At 42.3% G+C, this 18,436-nt stretch overlaps 1 protein-coding gene across 1 annotated transcript; it reads right to left on the reverse strand.

The window, feature by feature from the left end:
• Window positions 1-12,062: 12,062 nt before the first annotated feature.
• Window positions 12,063-13,055, reverse strand: LOC147734932 (proto-oncogene Mas-like). The gene has a single exon (XM_086953690.1). It carries the CDS (start codon window positions 13,053-13,055, stop codon window positions 12,063-12,065), a length of 993 nt encoding a protein of 330 aa, XP_086809816.1.
• Between the last annotated feature and the right edge of the window lie 5,381 nt (window positions 13,056-18,436).

An 18,436-nucleotide genomic window follows, 5' to 3' on the forward strand; every position in this document is an offset into this window, starting at 1 on the left:
AAAGAAGCAGACCCGCCAAGTTTTCAGATGTGGCTAGCGCGTTTCCTAGCGGTCTATAGATATGAAATTGCTATATTTGAAACAAGGGGAGTCAAATCTAGGGCGTGCGGGGAAGTACTCTGGCGTCCAATTACTAGATGGAAAGCTGGCATCATTTCTAGCGGTATTGGTTGATCTAAAAAATCTATGTATTCATTTCATTTGTCCTAAGTACTTACTGTTGTACCTGCGTTGATTCTGTCTAAATTAATGCTTCTTCTTTTGTTTGATTAACTGTCCATTTTGCATCACCTGCTGTATAGTTTATTTATTTATGTTATGTTATTCTCTTTTATTTTTTGTAAAGTGACTCCTGCTTTTCCTGGTAAAAAACAATAAAAAAAATAATTTAAAAAAGGAGAAGGAAATGCCTGTCAAGCCAGAAGTTATTGAGGGCAAAGACCTGCCTGAACTAGCCCGCAAGCCTTTTCAGGAACAAGCATAACAGCCTCTACAACTAGACGCCAACAACTTGATTCGCCAGAGACAGGAGACCTCACTGATTCCTTTTTACAAAAACTAGAGCGAACAATTGAAAGAACTTTGGACCTTACCCCCAACCTCATTGGGAGAGGGGTCGTGTCAAAAAATCAGGCCACAGACCGAGCAGGAATGCTCCCACCAACAGGCTAGAAGGATTGATTAGAACGAGACGACACCCCCCATTTGATAACCATCAGAGAAGCGTCAATAGCCAAGGCCCTGATATGGCAATCAACTAAAATGGAGGTCCAAGTTGACCTACTCCAAACAATAGCCCAATGCTTAGTGAATCAGGGCCGCAAGCTGGAAGGACTGGAGTCAATAATTAACCACAACCAGGCAATGATAGCTCGTACAAGTTCATGTGCCGATATTATAGAGAAGTGGGCAGAATTGCCGGTAATATTGGAGGATATAGTGGCCCTAACTAAGAGCAGAGGCGAATCACCAAAGATACAAAAACTGATCGAATCAATGGCAAAGGGTAATCACAAAGAAGTGGCGACCAATGGAGAATACAGTCAAGTGAGGTACTTGGAAATAAAAGCTAGAGAAAACAAATACAATAGTTTAGAGTCCCCGGCTCCCCCGATAAAGAGTGAGGCTAAGGAACTTTCGGTAAGCCCAGTCATAAAGGTAGTCGAAGGGCAGAAAGTGACCACGGGAGGGGAAACAGGAGCTAGAACAGAAGCTCCCCTAACACAGAGGGCGAAGAAAAATCTGAAGAAACAGCTGAAGAGATCAAAATTGAAAAGAAGATCCATCCTGTCGGCAATGCTGAATAACCATAGAACTGATGAGAAAAGCAACTCACTGCCACCCTACCCGATTTTTAATTTTAAACAGAAGATTAAGAACCAAGCGCTCACCGGCAGAAAAAGAAAAGGATGAAGAAAGTGAAAGAGATGGCGCGTCCCAACCAGGCATGATCTACAAGGATCAGGGGAACCAGGTGGTCCAGGCGCAACTATTACACCCAGCAGGGTTATCATCAACAGCCGCACAGGTGTTAACAAACAGGGTCGGAATGGGAAAGGAGGACGCCTCCACACAAATAAGGCCCAATGATGTATTGGAACATGAGGTTCACAAAGGCCCTATGGAGAAAACTAAATCTCGACCAATGGAGCAAAAACATATAGCAAGCTGGCTGGGAAACAATAATAGGGCGGAAGATAAACAACATTGGCGATCCTTGATTAACCACCCCCCACAGTTTGAGATCAAGCAGCCAGTGCAACGGGGGGAGGGGGGACCTCACAAACAAAAGATTTTATGGAATCACCCTCATTTTACGAGGTGGTGCTAACCCCTAGGTACCACATTGAAGGCCCCCATGACATCCTAAATAGAATTAACATTCTCTGACTTTTTTGCCACGTCAAGTCCTTGTCTCAGATAACTTCGGAAAACATAGAGTGGGTAAAGTTCAAAAGGTTTCAAGGAGACCGCCATGGTGATTCAACTCTCCTGGGCTTTAACGATCAATCACTCCAACAGGCAGTTCTTTGGGAAGAGCAACAATTAGCAAGTTGGGGCATAGACGCATCAGAACCCAGACAACCTCAATCCTGAAATGCACCATCGACAACAGAAAACAAGGGGAACACATCAATGAATGCCCTAATGCACCAATAAACATTTCTATCCTTCAAAGCGACAATCTGCGGTGAGTGCTAATTGGTCAAATTAAATGGGCTATGTAGTATTCCATTCTGTGCTCCACTCTCTCTTTAACCATGTTCCTTCCTTTCCTATGTTCCATTCAGAATTGTTTTGATTCTTACTGCCTGGGGATTCTTAGGGATCCTTGGGAATGTAATATTCTATTGAGATCAGTTACATCTCTGCATCTGTTCGTGGTGGTTGTGTAAGCTGTCTCCTTGGATTAAACTGATTCAACCATCAAGAAGTCTCTTCTATTTACTACATATTCTGGCGACGATCGGGATATTAAGCCTGAAGCTCAACAGGACCCGTGTTATTCTTCATTTATTTTTTTTTCTTCAAAAAAAAAAAGAAAATCCAGTTGAGACAGCGTTCACCGCCTACAGTGTGGATCTTTTTAAGGTACTGTTTTAAAGAATTATATGTGTTAAATTATAACACCAGCGGCAGTATTTCCTATATTACGTGCCTTGATTGCACCTGCGGCTGTTTCTCCGCGTTGTATGCTTCTAAATTTGGGAATTCGAGCGATCCGCGCTCACATTCTAGAGAATTTCATCTTGCATTTGCTTTGGTCTGTCTCCGTGTGAAATTTTCCTTTCTACCAGCGTTTTCGTGGAATTATTGACATTTTCTACGATTCTTTGCTGAAGCGCATCTTTTAAAAAAAAAAAGACACACGAGACTCACCTATATCTCCGCGTGCACTCCACTCGCTACCAGAATCCTGTCATCATCCTTCCGGAACGGACGCATTATTCTCACACGCTGCCTCCGTGTGCACCTACGTCATTGACAGCGTCCTTCTACGCACAGCGTTGCGTTCCAGCGGCCATTTTAAATTGTCATGGCAACAGACTCCGATCCGAGTCCCGTTTTTTTTTTTTTTTTATTATTCTCTTTATTCATTTCTGTGTAACGCTACAAACATTTATGTAATTTAACTCCACTACATCGATATCTTCCACAGTTATCTGTATATCCCTGAGCACTGTGCTTCGTAATTTATTTCCTGGTTGTGGTTTCAAGTACGTGGAAATCGTTTTTAACATCTTTATTTACAGAGAAGGTACCTCAAATTTTGATGCTATTGTTATATACTGTATTTTGACAATTTATCCAGCCTAATAACTGTGACCTTTATTTACATTTTCCTTTATCTGCCTGTTTTTTTTTAATACCTTTTCATAGGAAAAATGTCAAATAACATAATTTCACCTGCACATTTCCTACCCTCTGCTGGTGATCCCAAAGTAGAATGGGATCTTTGGTATCCTACCTTTTTAGCTTATGTTGATGTGGTAGAAGAAGACGGCTGTTCCCCTAAAAGGAAACTTGCCTTACTTAAAAATTGTCTAGGTGGCGCTGGTCTTAAAGAACTAGAAAGTCTTCCACCTATTGACAATTCTGGTGCCGGTGATGTAAATGTTTTTGAGGTTGTTGTCAAGCAATTAAGCATCAGATTTGGTAGAAAAATCAACACTGTGATGGAACGTTTTAAATTTTACTCTAGAATTCAAAAAGAAGATGAATCCATAGAAACATATGTAGCTGCTCTACGCACTCTAGCTAGTTCTTGTTCCTTTGAATCCATTGATTTTGACCAAGTGTTAAGGGACCAAATCATGATGCGTACTAAAAGTAAAAAGATACAGGAACGGTTGTGGATGGGCACTGAGACCTCTCTTAACGCCGTCCTGAACATTGCAAAAGGAATTGAGCAATTGGAATTGTTCGTTAACGAAATAAGAGGCCATGATGTCAAAACTAAAGTAACTATTCCTGAGGTTTCATTAGTCAGGAATCCCCCTAATTATAGAAAACCTACTTCCAATTTCACTAGAAGGGACAACTTTAGCAGGGACAACAGATCTTTCCAAAGAAGGTCCCCTATAATTTGTTATAGATGTGGCGCCAATGACCACGTGGGAAATTACAAAGGGTGTCCCGCTTGGAACAAAATTTGTGTCAAATGCAAAAAGTCAGGTCATTTCACAAAAATGTGCAAATCCACGCAGAAAGTTAATTTTTTATCACAGGATGAGTATGATGACTGTGAACAACCTTCTGAAATTAACACGATGTTGTGTGTTGGTGATACCGAGTGCAAAGGTTTTCCCAGTGACATCATTCTTATTAATGGTGTAGAAATCTCCATGCTCATTGACTCATGTGCTTGGTATACCATAATAGGCAAAGATGTTTTCGACAAGTTTTGGTCCCCAAGAGAACTGTCACCACCTGATATACATCCCGGAGGGTATACTGGGAAGAAGATAGGCCTTGAAGGTTTTATGTGGGCAGAGATCAGGTTTAAAGATAGAACTATCAGGGGGAAGGTTTACGTCTCCTCGAAAGGAGCATCTATCTTATGCTGGCCCCATCAGTTTGACTTAGGGATCAAACTTGATCCCAATGCCTCCCCTCCTGTATATGTGGTTTCTCCGGAAAATGACTTCATTTCCCAATTAAAAAAAGACTTTCCATGTATCTTTAATGACAACTTGGGTGTTTTCGCTAATTTCAAACACCGCATTATCCTCAAAGAATCAGCTGTTCCTGTCCGACATAGAGTCAGAAATGTGCCCTTGGCTTACCGTGATAAATTAAAGTTAATTTTATCTGACTTAGTTTCAAAAAAAATCATTGAACCAGTTGAGTCATCCCCATGGGTTTCGCCCGTTGTTTTATCCCTTAAAAGCAACGGTGAGCTTCGTTTGTGTGTAGATCTCCGCAGCTTAAACAAGGAGATCTGGATCGACAGACATCCCTTACCCAACATACATGAGCTCATTTCCACTCTATCTGGCGCCTGTGTGTTCTCCACACTTGACCTCACCAGCGCCTACCATCAGGTAATCTTACATGAAGACTCTAAATTCTTAACCACTTTTATTACCCCTGAAGGTTTGTTTCAGTACTGTCGTATGCCCTTTGGTCTAGCTAGTGCAGCGTCTGTATTCCAACGCCTCATGAAGACACTTCTGGAAGGATGCGAAGGTGCTATCGCCTTCCAGGACGACATCCTGGTACATGGAAAAGACTTTGAGGAGCATGATAAAAATTTGGCTAAAGTTTTAAAAAGTGTACAAGATTTTGGTCTCACCCTTAAATTATCAAAATGCAAATTCAGACAAAGTCAGGTTGAATATCTCGGCCATGAGATTTCAGCCCTGGGAATCAAACCTAAACTTAATCACATCAAGAGTATATCTGAAGCCCCTGCTCCCTTGAACAAAGACCAACTTGTTTCCTTTCTGGGTCTCACAGAATTTTATAGTAAATTTGTTAAAGATTATGCTTCCAAGGTTCACCCTCTCAGGGTGTTATTGAAGAAAGATGTGAAGTTTTTGTGGAATAGCGATCAGCAACGTGCTTTTGAGTTGCTTAAACAAGAAATTATTAGTGCTCCCTTCCTAAGACCTTTTGATCTAGAAAAAGAATGCATTGTGTGTGTTGATGCGAGCAATGTTGGTTTAGGTTCAGTCTTGATGCAAAAGGACAAAGGTGAAGAGTACGTTGTGTCATATGCTTCAAGAACCTTGCGGGGCGCTGAGTTCAATTACTCCACAATTGAAAAAGAGCTACTAGCTTGCACCTGGGCCTCTGAACATTTTAGGCAATTTCTTTGGGGAACCAGGTTTTGTTTAAGAACCGACCATAAACCCCTTATCAATATGCTGGCAGCTGGCGGTGGCAGGACCTTAACAGCGCGCCTAGCACGTCTTGCAGCCAAATTGCAAGAATTTCAATGTACTGTTGAATATGTCCCTGGACGGTTAAATGTGCACGCTGACTGCATGTCCAGATTGCCTTTAGTAAATTCCATTTTTTCTGTTAGTTGGAATAATGATTTTGATGTTGTTTCTAACATCGATGATGTCAACGATTGTGGTCCGACTGGTGTTTCTCCCAGCATCTCTGAAATTGAGTGGAGGGAAGCTATGGCGAATGATTCTGATCTGGCTTCCTTAACCAGGCACTTACAATATGGTTGGCCTCATGAGCGATACCTATCTGGGGACATCCTTTCCTTTTTTAAGGTAAATGACGAACTCATGTTTAACCAGGGTTTTGTGTTTCGTAGTGACAAAATCATTCCTCCCACCTCTTTGAGAGAAAGAATTATTTCCATGGCCCATGAAGGCCATATGGGCATGTCTGGCACTAAAAGACGCATACGTGAGTTCTACTGGTGGCCTGGTGTAGACAGAATGGTCGACAAATGGGTCCGCTCATGCTCCCCTTGCGACAAAAGTGACAAGACCGTTAAACCCTTGTCTGTCGCCACTTCTCCCATTGAATTTGTCTCTTGCCCCTGGAAAAAATTAGGCATTGACATAATCGGACCCCTTAACTTGTCTCCTCAGCAAAATGTGTTTGGTCTGGTCCTTATCGATTACTTTTCTAAGTGGCCAGAACTAAAAATTGTCGACAAAGTTGGCTCCACTCAAATTATTCAATTTCTTGATGAGGTTTTCTGCAGGGAAGGAATTCCTGCGGAGATAGTGTCGGATAATGGTCCACAATTCATAAGCAAAGAATTCTCGTCATTTATCCAGAGATGTGGGATTGTGCACAAAAGGGTGTCGAACTATAATCCCCAAGCCAATGGTCAGACGGAACGCTTTAACCGTGTCATCAAAGAGTCTATTCAGTTGGCTGTTAAAAGCAACCTAGACTGGAAAAAAACTCTGCGTTCCACCTTACTGTCTTACCGGATTTCTCCCAATTCTGTCACAGGGTTTTCACCTTTCGAATTGCTTAGAGGCAGGAAGCCTGGTTCCAAACTTCTGCCTTGGTGGATGAAAGTTAAGATACCAGTCGATCCCTCTGTAGATCCTGCTTGTGTTAAGGACAGAGTTTTGAAGTATCAGGAAAGAATGAAAACCAATTTCCTCTCTACCAAAAACTCTGGTCAGAAAGTCAGGGTGGGTGATTTTGTCCGCGTAAAATTAGGCAGAGCCTTTGACAATAAGTGGAGTAAGTGGTCGGACCCTTGCAAGGTTATTGAAGTATTTTCTAAGGCTGTGAGAGTTGAGGATGGGAAAATTTGGAATTTTAGAAGGATTTCTCTGTGTAAAGGTCTAAATTCTTCCAATGCTGAATCCCTCTCTGCACCATCCTCCAATGATTGTCCCACTGCTAAGCCTTTGTGTGATCAAGATGATACATCTTTTTCTCCCTTGTTTAACTCTTTTGACTCTGAGAACCAGTCTGTTGACCGTGTTGTTCCTGTTTCTGGTAACTGTAGTCCATCCTTGCCTGACAATGGCAACTTGACCACTGAATCAACTCCTAGCCATGCCAATGACTTTGTTAGTGAAAATGTTCCCATATCTTGTCATGTATTTCCTAACGATGATATTTCTTCTCTTAGGAAAAGCATTCGTGTAAAACATACTCCTGTAAAGTTACATGATTACTACCTCTAAGTTTTTTTTTTTTCTCTCCTGTTTTTTTTTTGTTTTTTTTTAAGGGGGATGGTGTGTAGTATTCCATTCTGTGCTCCACTCTCTCTTTAACCATGTTCCTTCCTTTCCTATGTTCCATTCAGAATTGTTTTGATTCTTACTGCCTGGGGATTCTTAGGGATCCTTGGGAATGTAATATTCTATTGAGATCAGTTACATCTCTGCATCTGTTCGTGGTGGTTGTGTAAGCTGTCTCCTTGGATTAAACTGATTCAACCATCAAGAAGTCTCTTCTATTTACTACAGGCTACAAGTGGCAAGAACTGGCACCAGCACCCCTAGCTGAAATCAAGTGCTCATTAATGAAGGAAGGGCAATGTTGGTGTGGGAAGATCAACACCAAGGCCAAAACTCCGACTTCCCTCAAGAACTAACTCTCATAGGGTGGAATATAGCTGAGTTAAACAAAAAAGTGGGAATCAAGGAAGTAAAGGATTATCTCGCTAAAGGGGACATTATATGCTGCCAAGAAAACTGGTCAATGACATCAACACCCAAAGTGGGCTTCTATGAACATCGGATAAACGCATCAAAAAACCCCAACTGGGGGTCTTTCAATCTTCATAAGCCATGAGTATAAACTCAGACCCACAGAAATAAGAGTTAACTTTCCATACCTGCAAGTAATGACAATTGCCGGTTTAAGGGAGGGCCACTGGGCGCTCAACATGCTGCTCATAAACTGTTACATCAACCTGGCAATGACCGCTACCAGCATTAAATCATTTACCAACATGCTGGAAGATATAATACTTAAATATGTTATGTTATGTTATTTTATGTTATAGGGTTTTTATATAGCTAAGGTTCACCGTCTGGTCTCTTCGCGCTACATTACCAGGTAATCGTTTAAGGAGATTTTAATTTGAGAAGTCTGGAAGATGCCTCTGGCATACAAAATAAAGGGCACAAGGCCGGCCCACTGCTCTCTCTTCTCAAAAATGTCAAACTCAACTCACTTCATGGTGAAACTACGTTCACCCTCGTGGTGCCCAAAACCATTATTTAGAAACATATCTACTATCGACTATATTTTAATCAACGAGAAAATTGTTGATAAGTTGAAAGAATTTCAGGTCGATGACAGAGGAGAAAGCGATCACAGGCCTCCATGTGGAACATTGTACCTAAGAATGGGATCAGCAGACCTCCAGAAAATGATGGGAGAAACCACAGGGGAGGAACACTTCAGAGCCATTAAAAGAATAAAATGGACAATCAAACTAGAAGGGAAAATGCAGGAGTGGGCAGCAACGTGGGAAGTTCGAGGACCATGGGAGACCAACCAAGAGACGATTGGTCACTGGGAAGCACTAACAGATGATCTGTGGCGGAAGCTGGGCAAAGAACAATGCAAGAAAAGACCTTCCCACAAGGCCCCTTTCTCAAAGAATCCACAGTTACTGAGGAGCTTGAGCCAATGCTCTAATGAAGGCACTTAGAAGAAGGAAAAATAGAGGCTCATCGGAAGAGGGGCCTCCATAAGTGCACTGAGAGCTGCTTACAGGGGGAAGTAGGCGAGCACAAGAGGAAAGAAAGGGAACAAAAATGGCTTGCATTATTCGCCTTGTGAAAGGAAAAGAACAATGCCAAATTATGGAGGTACATAAACCGCCTGAGCTCTCCATCCAGAGGCAAGGTGAATAACATTGCAAACAATGAATGAGAAGTGTATGTAAGGGGCTTATATACCAAAGGAACACCAACTTCAAAGTAAGCCCTCCTAAGAACACCTGGGAAACAAGCACTCACATAGACACTCTCCCCAAGCACACAGACGAAGTAGGAACAATGACGACTGTGGGCAATGGCTTCACAGAAACCAAAATAACAAGGGAGATAAGGAAAATGAGGAATGATGGGACGCCAGCCCAAATGGCATTCCAGCCCCGGCATTCAAATCAGTTCAACCACTCTTCGCCTCAATACTTACCCCTCTGTACAATTTTGCATACTTAACGGAAATAATCCTACAAACGTGGAAAGGATCAATTATTTTTCCCATTCACAAGAAAGGTGACCACTCCAACCCCGCCAACTACAGGCTAGTGGCCGTGCTGGACGTCGAAGCCAAAGCCTACGTCAAATTACTATTGAGAGAATTAGAGGACTGGGCTAACAACAAAATATTACCATTCTATAAGACATGCTTCAGGACAAACAGCACAACTACGGCCAACATCATGGCCCTGGCTTATCTCTCAAAACGAGCGGTGAAAGACAGGCATTTGCCGCTGTTTTGCTGTTTTATCGACTACAGCACAGCTTTTGATAGAGTCGACAGAGGCAAACTCTGGGGAAAACTGCCAGCCTGGGAGTTCCATCCAAGCTACTGAAAGCCATCATATCCTTTTATGAGGGGACCTGGGTACAACTCAAGATAATCCCCACAGTGTTATCAGCAAGAGTGGAGACCAACAACGGACTGAAACAGGGCTGTGTCTTGGCCCCCCTATTATTCAATCTCTATACAGCCAATATGGGGGGAGCTTTGAAAGAGGCAAGTCTAGTACCACCTAAACTGGGCACAGCGAGACTGGCAATTCTTCAATTTTAGATTTTTCAATGTAATGATTTTAAATAATTGAACAGTTAACAATAAATCAAACCAAATCAAATTAAAGGTAATCTCAGATAGAAAACGTTGCTTTTTAATTTTCACAAACACAGTTAAGGCTGTAGGATGCCCTACAGAGAGGTAGAAAAAATATTGGGCCTGATTCACAGAATGAACTTGAGACTCAATCCTAAACTTACTACTTTTGGCATTCACAGAACGAACTTACTACTTTTGGTATTCACAGAAGTTAGGATTTTGTCTTAAGTTTGTCTTAAGACAGACTTAAGACAGACTTAAGACAGACTTAAGACAGACTTAAGACAGACTTAAGACAAAATCCTAACTTCTGTGAATACCAAAATAGTAGTAAGTTTAGGATTGGGTCTTAAGTTCATTCTGTGAATCGGGCCCATTGTCAGGAACACCTGGCTGTTATCATTGGCACTAAAAAGCTACACTATCTAAGTACAATTCACCACCAACTAAATAGCAGCTACTCAACAATTTAGAGCACACAAACAACTTCAACCAAGCAGTATACTTTATATCATCCGACCCTTATTGAGTGCTACAAGGCCTTCTGTTTTCTACAGGCAAAATTAGACAAAATTACATATATTTATGTATAGTGCAACTGCATCATTTTGCTTTATATTTTTGCACAAAATGTGTTGCTTCAATTTCTGGCAGTTTGGCCTGGACTGCTCTTATTAGAACAGGGTCCAAACTGATTTGCATATGCCTGGGTCCAAACTGAGGTAGCATAGTGGGCAAAAAACGATGGCTCGAGTGCGGCTGTGGTGGATTGCCAGTGGCTGAGATTAATTTGAGTATTCAATCCCTGTTCTTTTTGCACTTACTTCAGGTTTTGGCTTTCAGTGCCTGGATACCCTCACATGTGATTAGAGCACTCTATAAATTGACATAACACATCATAACATGGACCTATTTCAATAAAAGCATTGCAAACCACAACCACTCGCATTCTGTTTCATTTGTGGTGAATCTTTACTATGAATTGCGCATTTGTGGTACATTTTTCCCATGCATGGTGCGTAACTATGCAAAGTGTCATAATGACATAATTTCAGGATTTTTATTTAACAAAAAGATTTCTGAAATTATGCTGGCATAATCCACATTTTGCCCAGGCCTACTTTCCAGGTGAATTAGAATTACTGCTGGTAGGTAGAGAGAGCTCTTTTTGTTTAAAAGTATAGGCAAATCGACAGACCTGCCCAGTAGTTGCTCTGCAGTAACTGAATATCTTTCAGCAATCTATTCTGCACTTCCAACAACTTGTAGCAATTATATGGATGGAAGTAGGCTACCGCAGGCACCTATGCAGGTTAGTGTTAAACTTTGTCTAATTGTTTCCAAGTATTGAAAGCCAATATGGCAGCATTGGAATATAGTAGGGTAAACATGGTGGGATAGAAGTCATAAAACATCAGTTATATCTATACAAGACTCCTGGTGAAAGTATAGTGAATGTTAAAAAAAGCAGTTCAAATAAAAATTATGGAAACCTAAATACAAGGAAGGAGGAGGCACTTTGACAATGTCTTTTCCTGAAGCAGACAGAGAGAGACACATGCTACATAGAGCCACATAGAGCTTGCAATGACTACATACACATTTATATTGTACATTGACCAAGGATGCTCCGTCTATAGAAATAGCTCCTCTGTAGGAACAATCTGCCTAAAATATTGTTTCAAATTTTACAATATCAATTCCACTACAGTTGCGACATTTGCTACTCTCAAGATGGTTAGTTTCAAGAGGTAGTGCTGTCTAAAGCTTCTTGTTCACTGTCTTTTAGATATCTTCTGATCTCATTGTTCGGAGGTGTTGTATCCAGTTTGGTGTTTAGTTGGGAGTACCGACTCCTGTCCTTGCTCCGATGTCTCACTATTGTCCTTGAAAACCTTCTGTAAGACCTCAGCCACTGATCCCTGGCATTGCAGCTTCTTCTGACTTCCCACAAAGAGGTAAATGAATGGATTGGAGCTGCTGTTGATGCAGGAGCAGAAGATATATATATATCTGAAGATCTTGTTGTCCATCAGATCTTTGTATTTCACCATGGAAATCAGTCTTGGTGGTACAGCGGAAAGGAGGAAAAGAAACACTGTGATGGCAATGACGACATAAAGCTTTGATGAGTGAGTCTTAAGTGAGGTCCTTCGTACCTGGATCAGTAAGATCAGGTTGGAGATGACCATAAGTGGAATAAACAATGAGAAGTGTAGTAAACACATAAAGACAAAGATCCCAAGGTTGCATGGACTGGTGATACCAAGAGCTTCAGGGGTGTCTTCTGGGCATGCAAAGTGTTCAAGCAAAGTGACAAAGCAAGAGAAAGACCAGAGTAGCCCACAGGCAATGGACGACTGGTGCTTTGGCCTCTTGCATTGGTACCAAAAGGGATGAAGTACAGACAAACATCTCTCAAAGCTGATGGCTGTTAGGAGATAGAGGTCAGTATTGTACCCCAGTATGAATAAGATTTCTAGTGGGATTATATGAGCTGGTGGTTGAGTAGACTGAGTCATGTCAACCATCATGCAAACAAGGAGAAGCGTGTAAACAATGAGAGACATGAAGTCTGCCACACACAAGTTGAGGATGTAGACAGTAAACTTGTTCCTTTTAATCCTAAAGCAAAGGTACCAGAAGACCATCCCATTGCCAGCTACGCCAAAGAAGCAGAGAAGAAGAGAGAATGTAGCAAGGACCACATCATCTGCATCTAAAATTATGTTGGTGCTATTCCATTCTGTGGCATTTCCTGTAGTGTCAGAGGACGAAGAGTTCAGGTGAATCATGATGAACACGTTAGGTGGTAACCCTACTGTAAAAAATACAAACATAAATAAAAATACAATATATTAATTTGTTTATCACTGTCAACATTTATGTTCTACCACTAAATACATTTATTTTTCTTTTGTGTGCATATTATCATAATAATATTATTGCTATTCCCTTTCTTACATCATCATCCTCTGTCAGAACAATGAGTCTTTTACTCCTGCTGGACTAAAGCTGTCACAGCAGCATTAGCTCCAATAATCAATTTTCCCCATAAACATAGTGACATCATTTTCACAACTGTGCAGGTTTCACAGACTTTGCAAAGATTGAAAGTTTAACTTGCTTTGTATACAATCTCCAAATTTTTGATCTGCTGAACAAATCTAGGCAAAAACTAAAAGTCAATGGGAGCACTGTCCTGCAAACAATTGTGGGGCATAACTGTTCTGCGAATATTATTTTTGTATATCTTTTCATCTCGAAGCAAACTTGTGGGAGATCGTCAAAAGGTTCTAATGTTTGTGAAGCAGTTAGTAAACTACAAAAAACTTTGAAGCTGTGATATATATTTCAATCACCCCCAATCTCATTATTCCTAATGCTACCAATCATGCTGACAGGCCAAACCTAAGAAGTCCTTTTATGCAGCATAATCATCAGGCACATAAAGTAATAAGTTGGTCTATGACGTTTTTAGGCCTGGTGTTAGCCGAGACCTTTTGATTTAAAGAAATAAATATGTATGCATCATATACTTAGTTAGAGGGGCTTTCAGACATCTGTCTTCATCTATTGGTCTGCTGGTGTGTCATTCACATTTTGCTGCAGCCCACTACAGTATGTAGCATGGGTCAGGGATTCAACCCACTTCAGCCAGGGGATAACTTCACTTTGAGTGTCTTCATTTTGTTCATTCACAAAGAGCACATCTTCACACAATGTAGTTCTCTTCCGTGCCAGTGGTTATTTTTGCTTTATTACTTTGGTGTTGCCTTAGTGTTTAGAGTGTAATGAAAAAGCAGGATGCACATTCCAGTTTTATCAGTTCCTGTCTCCTGATGATGTTGTAAATTATTTTTGGAGTGGCCTTTTTATAATTTATCTGACCCCTGCTGTTTCACAACATACCCCAATTGTGTCCTCTGGAAACTGTCCTTAATGAAGTTGTCATTTATTTTTTCTAGAATGCAAGCAATGAAGTACATTTCTAACTGCACCCCTGTATTTAAAGAGTGTATTTTAATTGTGAACTGCTGTCGTACGGCTTCTACTTCCCCAGTAGGAACTGTGCATTTGTTGGACAACACACACATTGGGATTGTGCTAAACTGATTCCAGGATATGTTGGCCTATAGTCCTGCTAGTTCACAGTGCCACCATAAGTACTGGCTCACTGGTTAGAGGCGGCAGACCCGAGAGCAGAGGACGGCCCGGGACCAGGGTTCGATTCCCGGCGCGGCATGTTTCTGGACCAGGGTCAGCGGACTCGATAATTCTCTCGCCTCGGTGCCCACTCTGATCAGCAATCACACTCGGCAACTCTGGGCATTAGCTTGCCTCATCTTCACTAACGGCCCCACCAGACCGCCGGGGATGCCTGGTCTCACCCTGGAGATACCCATTAAGGGACCATCTCTCAGGGAAGCCAGGAAGGGTTTCGCAGCGGTCGAAGCGCCTTGGGACCCTCCGGGTAAGTAGTGCGCTATATAAATGCCTATACATTTACAATTACATTTGAACTAGAGAAGGTAACAATGTATTGGGCAACCTGAGAATTTAACAATCCTGACTCCCCAAGCAATCGCGGTAACAGATTTAGATCCTTTTCCCTCAGTCACTCATGCATACCCAAAGAGATACACAAGAAATACACAATGAGACGTTTCAATATTTATTGAACCATTGTGATTCTTGTGTAAAATACATGCACTGCAATGATTTATAGACAGAAGCAGAGGAAAGTGATTAGTAATATGAGAACAATGAAAAGGATGAACAATTCCACCATTGTGTTAAATCAGTGTATATATGCTGGCATGTAAGAACATTTAAGAGTGTATATCCACTATGCGCTCCCTAACCTAGTTGCCTTGGGCGGGTGATCTGCCAAATTTCTTAATTGATGATATAACTTTCCATTACCTGTAGACAAATGCGGTCAGGTCCCAGTCATGGTCACAAGTTGGACATCCCTCCTTGCAGAGTAAAAAATGAATCGGCTGGGCTGAGACGCCCGACACAGAGCAACCTCATAGTCACAGCAATGTGCTCCTCTGATTCAACATATAAAAGGCAATCATACGGTTTGAAGTCAGAGCAATCAATAAAAATATAAAAGTGAATATAAACAAAACTTAAAGGCAACGTAATTTAAAAGAAATTTAAAATGTTAAAAACAGGCCAAATAAAAGTTCCCACCAATCGAAACTGCCAACGTGTTTATGTGTTCCGAGAAGTAGACAGAACATTTCTTTTCCCAACAACCCCAGATGATGATTTCAGAGGCAAACCTCAGAGCAGGTCTATGGAGCACACAAGTTCCCATCCATGCCCCACAGCAGCTGCTGAAGGAGGAACCACAGCCAGTAGGAAATCCGCAGAGCCAGGATCCAATTCACCAGGAGCAGAAGCATCCCAAGAAGGTTCATAAAACGCAAGGGACACCGATATAAATGGGCCTTTAGTGGGTCCACCAGTACTTCAATGTCCAGAAGCTGAACTGTTTTTTTTCCTAGCCAAAAGTACAGGGCACACTCATGAGAGCACAGCAGACAGCAGAATATAGGCCACACAGGCAGAAAGGACAAGAACCAGTGCTCATTGAGTTCTTGAAGCAAGGGTGCACCAAAGCACTGTATAATGTGTTAACGGCACAAGACCACATGTGGTAGAGCCAGTTTCATTTGATTTTGAATTAGGACATCTATTACAATGTTAAAAAAATAATAGCACAGTTCGACAATCAGGAATAGGACCAATGGAAGATCTCCAAAAATGCTTCGGAGCACGGAGTATATAAATGATGGAATGACTCTGTAGACTTTCTGGAAGGCGCTATCCAAACCAGAACCTATCCTTTAGAAAAGTGTGCTACCCCGGCAGCATTAGACATTTGGCATTAGACATTTAAAAAATGCGTGAACTAGTTGAATGTAGTGGGAAATCAGTGCAGAGTAGCAACTGGATTTCCGAAGAGGACCTCGCAACTTGAATATCAAACGTCTCCATCACAGATGTTAAGGCCACATCATTCTGAAACAGTAAGTGTTTCAGTCTGCTCAGGTCATCAAAGTGCACATTCAAAAGTGTTATCAAAGGTCAAAGAGTCGCTTCCCTAACTGTACGGGCAGGTGGAAATAGTACTTGTGTACAACATGTCACAACGGCAGAAACTGTAAGAAGAAAGGCATTTCCCAAACTCATGCCACAGCAACATTGATCGTCGAACATCAAATACCTTCCATTAGAAAGCTGTGTGAGAGCCGCACAGGTCACAGCCATTGGGGAACCTTTCAAGTAGCAAGATAAGTTTGCCATGGACATGTTACAAGCCCCATGAAGCTAAACTTCCTTGCATACTAAGGAATGACTTAAAGCACTCTTGCAGCCAGACCTGCTAGGAAAAACTTCAGTCTGTCTGGTCCAAAAATGAAATCTAAAAGGTAAAACCCAAGACTCATGTGAGTCTTCCCCCAATGCTTCATATCTTCTCAGTTGATGGTGTTGTGCACAGTATTGGAAGTGGAATGTCAAAATCGGCAGAGTAATGGACCCGTGGATTATCCAATCCATGGAAGGCATTTCAGCAACAGTGATGGTAACTTCTCTAACTTCCTCATGTGTAACATAGAGTATGTCGCATCTTTGCGTGCCATGGGTATTTGCTACTTCATAAGGTGGTATGTTAACAGGCTTGTGGCTTCAATATGTCGCCATGGTACATGACTAGAATGAAGTGTCTGAAGTTTCCAACTCAATAGCATGATCGATCTAAGTTGTGATTGATCATGTTGTGCTGCGGACATGTCATGTTGTATTATGTCTATTGTAGGTGATGCTATGTTACCCAGAGAGTGTAACATCGAAGACAAGGTTGTCATAACATTATCAACAACTGCTGGAGCATTTCCTATATTAGCCCTGTCAATCTCTTACAGTTTTTCAGCAGCTTCCTGCTGGGAGACTTTCCACACTTATACACACAGAGCACCAACGTCATCAGATGAAGCCGGGGATGCGTTGGAAGCCATTTGCTTCCAGCACATCCAGAGAGAGGACGTATATATGGGGAGTCCTTCTCCGGGGGTGGGGGGTTGTTTGTGTCAAAACAGACCCAGGGGGAAGAGAAACAGTTTTTCCTTTCCCCTGTGCCTGTTTATCGTGGATTCCTGCTCCACGATTGCGGGTGGGGCTGCAATCGTGGGGCAGGAATCCACACCACTGGCCCATCAGGGATTTATTTGCATATTGTTAGGGGAGCAACCCGTCAAGCAGGGGTTGTTCCCCTGGGGCCATATTTGGTCCATGTTTCGCCCTCCCAGAGACTGATTTGGTCTTTTTTGTATGCCGATCAGCCCCCCAGGGGCCTGAAACCCACTAGTAGCCACTGAATAATTGTTTGTTATGATTACGGGGAGCAACCCCTCGGGCAAGGGTCGCTCGCTGTGGTGGGCATTTTTTTAAGTTATACCACCCCCCATTTTTAGGCCGATCTGCCTTCTGTGGGTGGAGGCGATAGCATACTAGAGATCAGGGATTACGTGTTCAATATGTTAGGGAGTGGCCCCTTGGGCAAGGGTCACTCCTCTTTACTGGGGAAATGTTTTGGCCAGTTTCTACCCCTTTTGGGAGTAGATTAGCCATATTTTTAGACCCATCTCCCCACGTGGAGGCAGAAAGGTACTAGAAACCAGGAATTTTTACATTTAAATGTCGTGGCGCGGCCCATTGGGCTAGATGGCTCTCCTTTTTATTAGGGCAATGTTTTGTTCATTTTATGCCCCCCGGGGGGCAAGTAAAGCCATCAGACACTAGACCCCAGGGAAAGTTTGTGTTTGTGTGTGTGTGTGAAATGCAGTATGGCTGACAGTCTCCGTGTGCTTGATGTGTGTGGGCTAGGGCTTGGCTGGCAGTGTGTGTAGACTGGCGCATGGCTGGTGGTGTGTTTGGACTGGCGCTTGCCTGGTGGTGTGTGTGAACTTGCGTTGGACCTAGACTGGCACTTAGCTGCCAGTGTGCATGGACTGGCGCTTGCCTTGTAGTGTGCATGCGCAGGCTCTGGCTGGTGGTGTGCAAGAAGTGGCACTTGGCTGGTGGTGTGCGTGGACTGGCGCTTGGCTGGCAGTGTGTGTGGACTGGTGCTTGCCTGACGGTGAGGGTAGACTGGCGATTG

This window comes from Lissotriton vulgaris, chromosome 1_2, assembly GCF_964263255.1.
Source record: "Lissotriton vulgaris chromosome 1_2, aLisVul1.2, whole genome shotgun sequence".
Classification (NCBI taxonomy): domain Eukaryota; kingdom Metazoa; phylum Chordata; class Amphibia; order Caudata; family Salamandridae; genus Lissotriton; species Lissotriton vulgaris.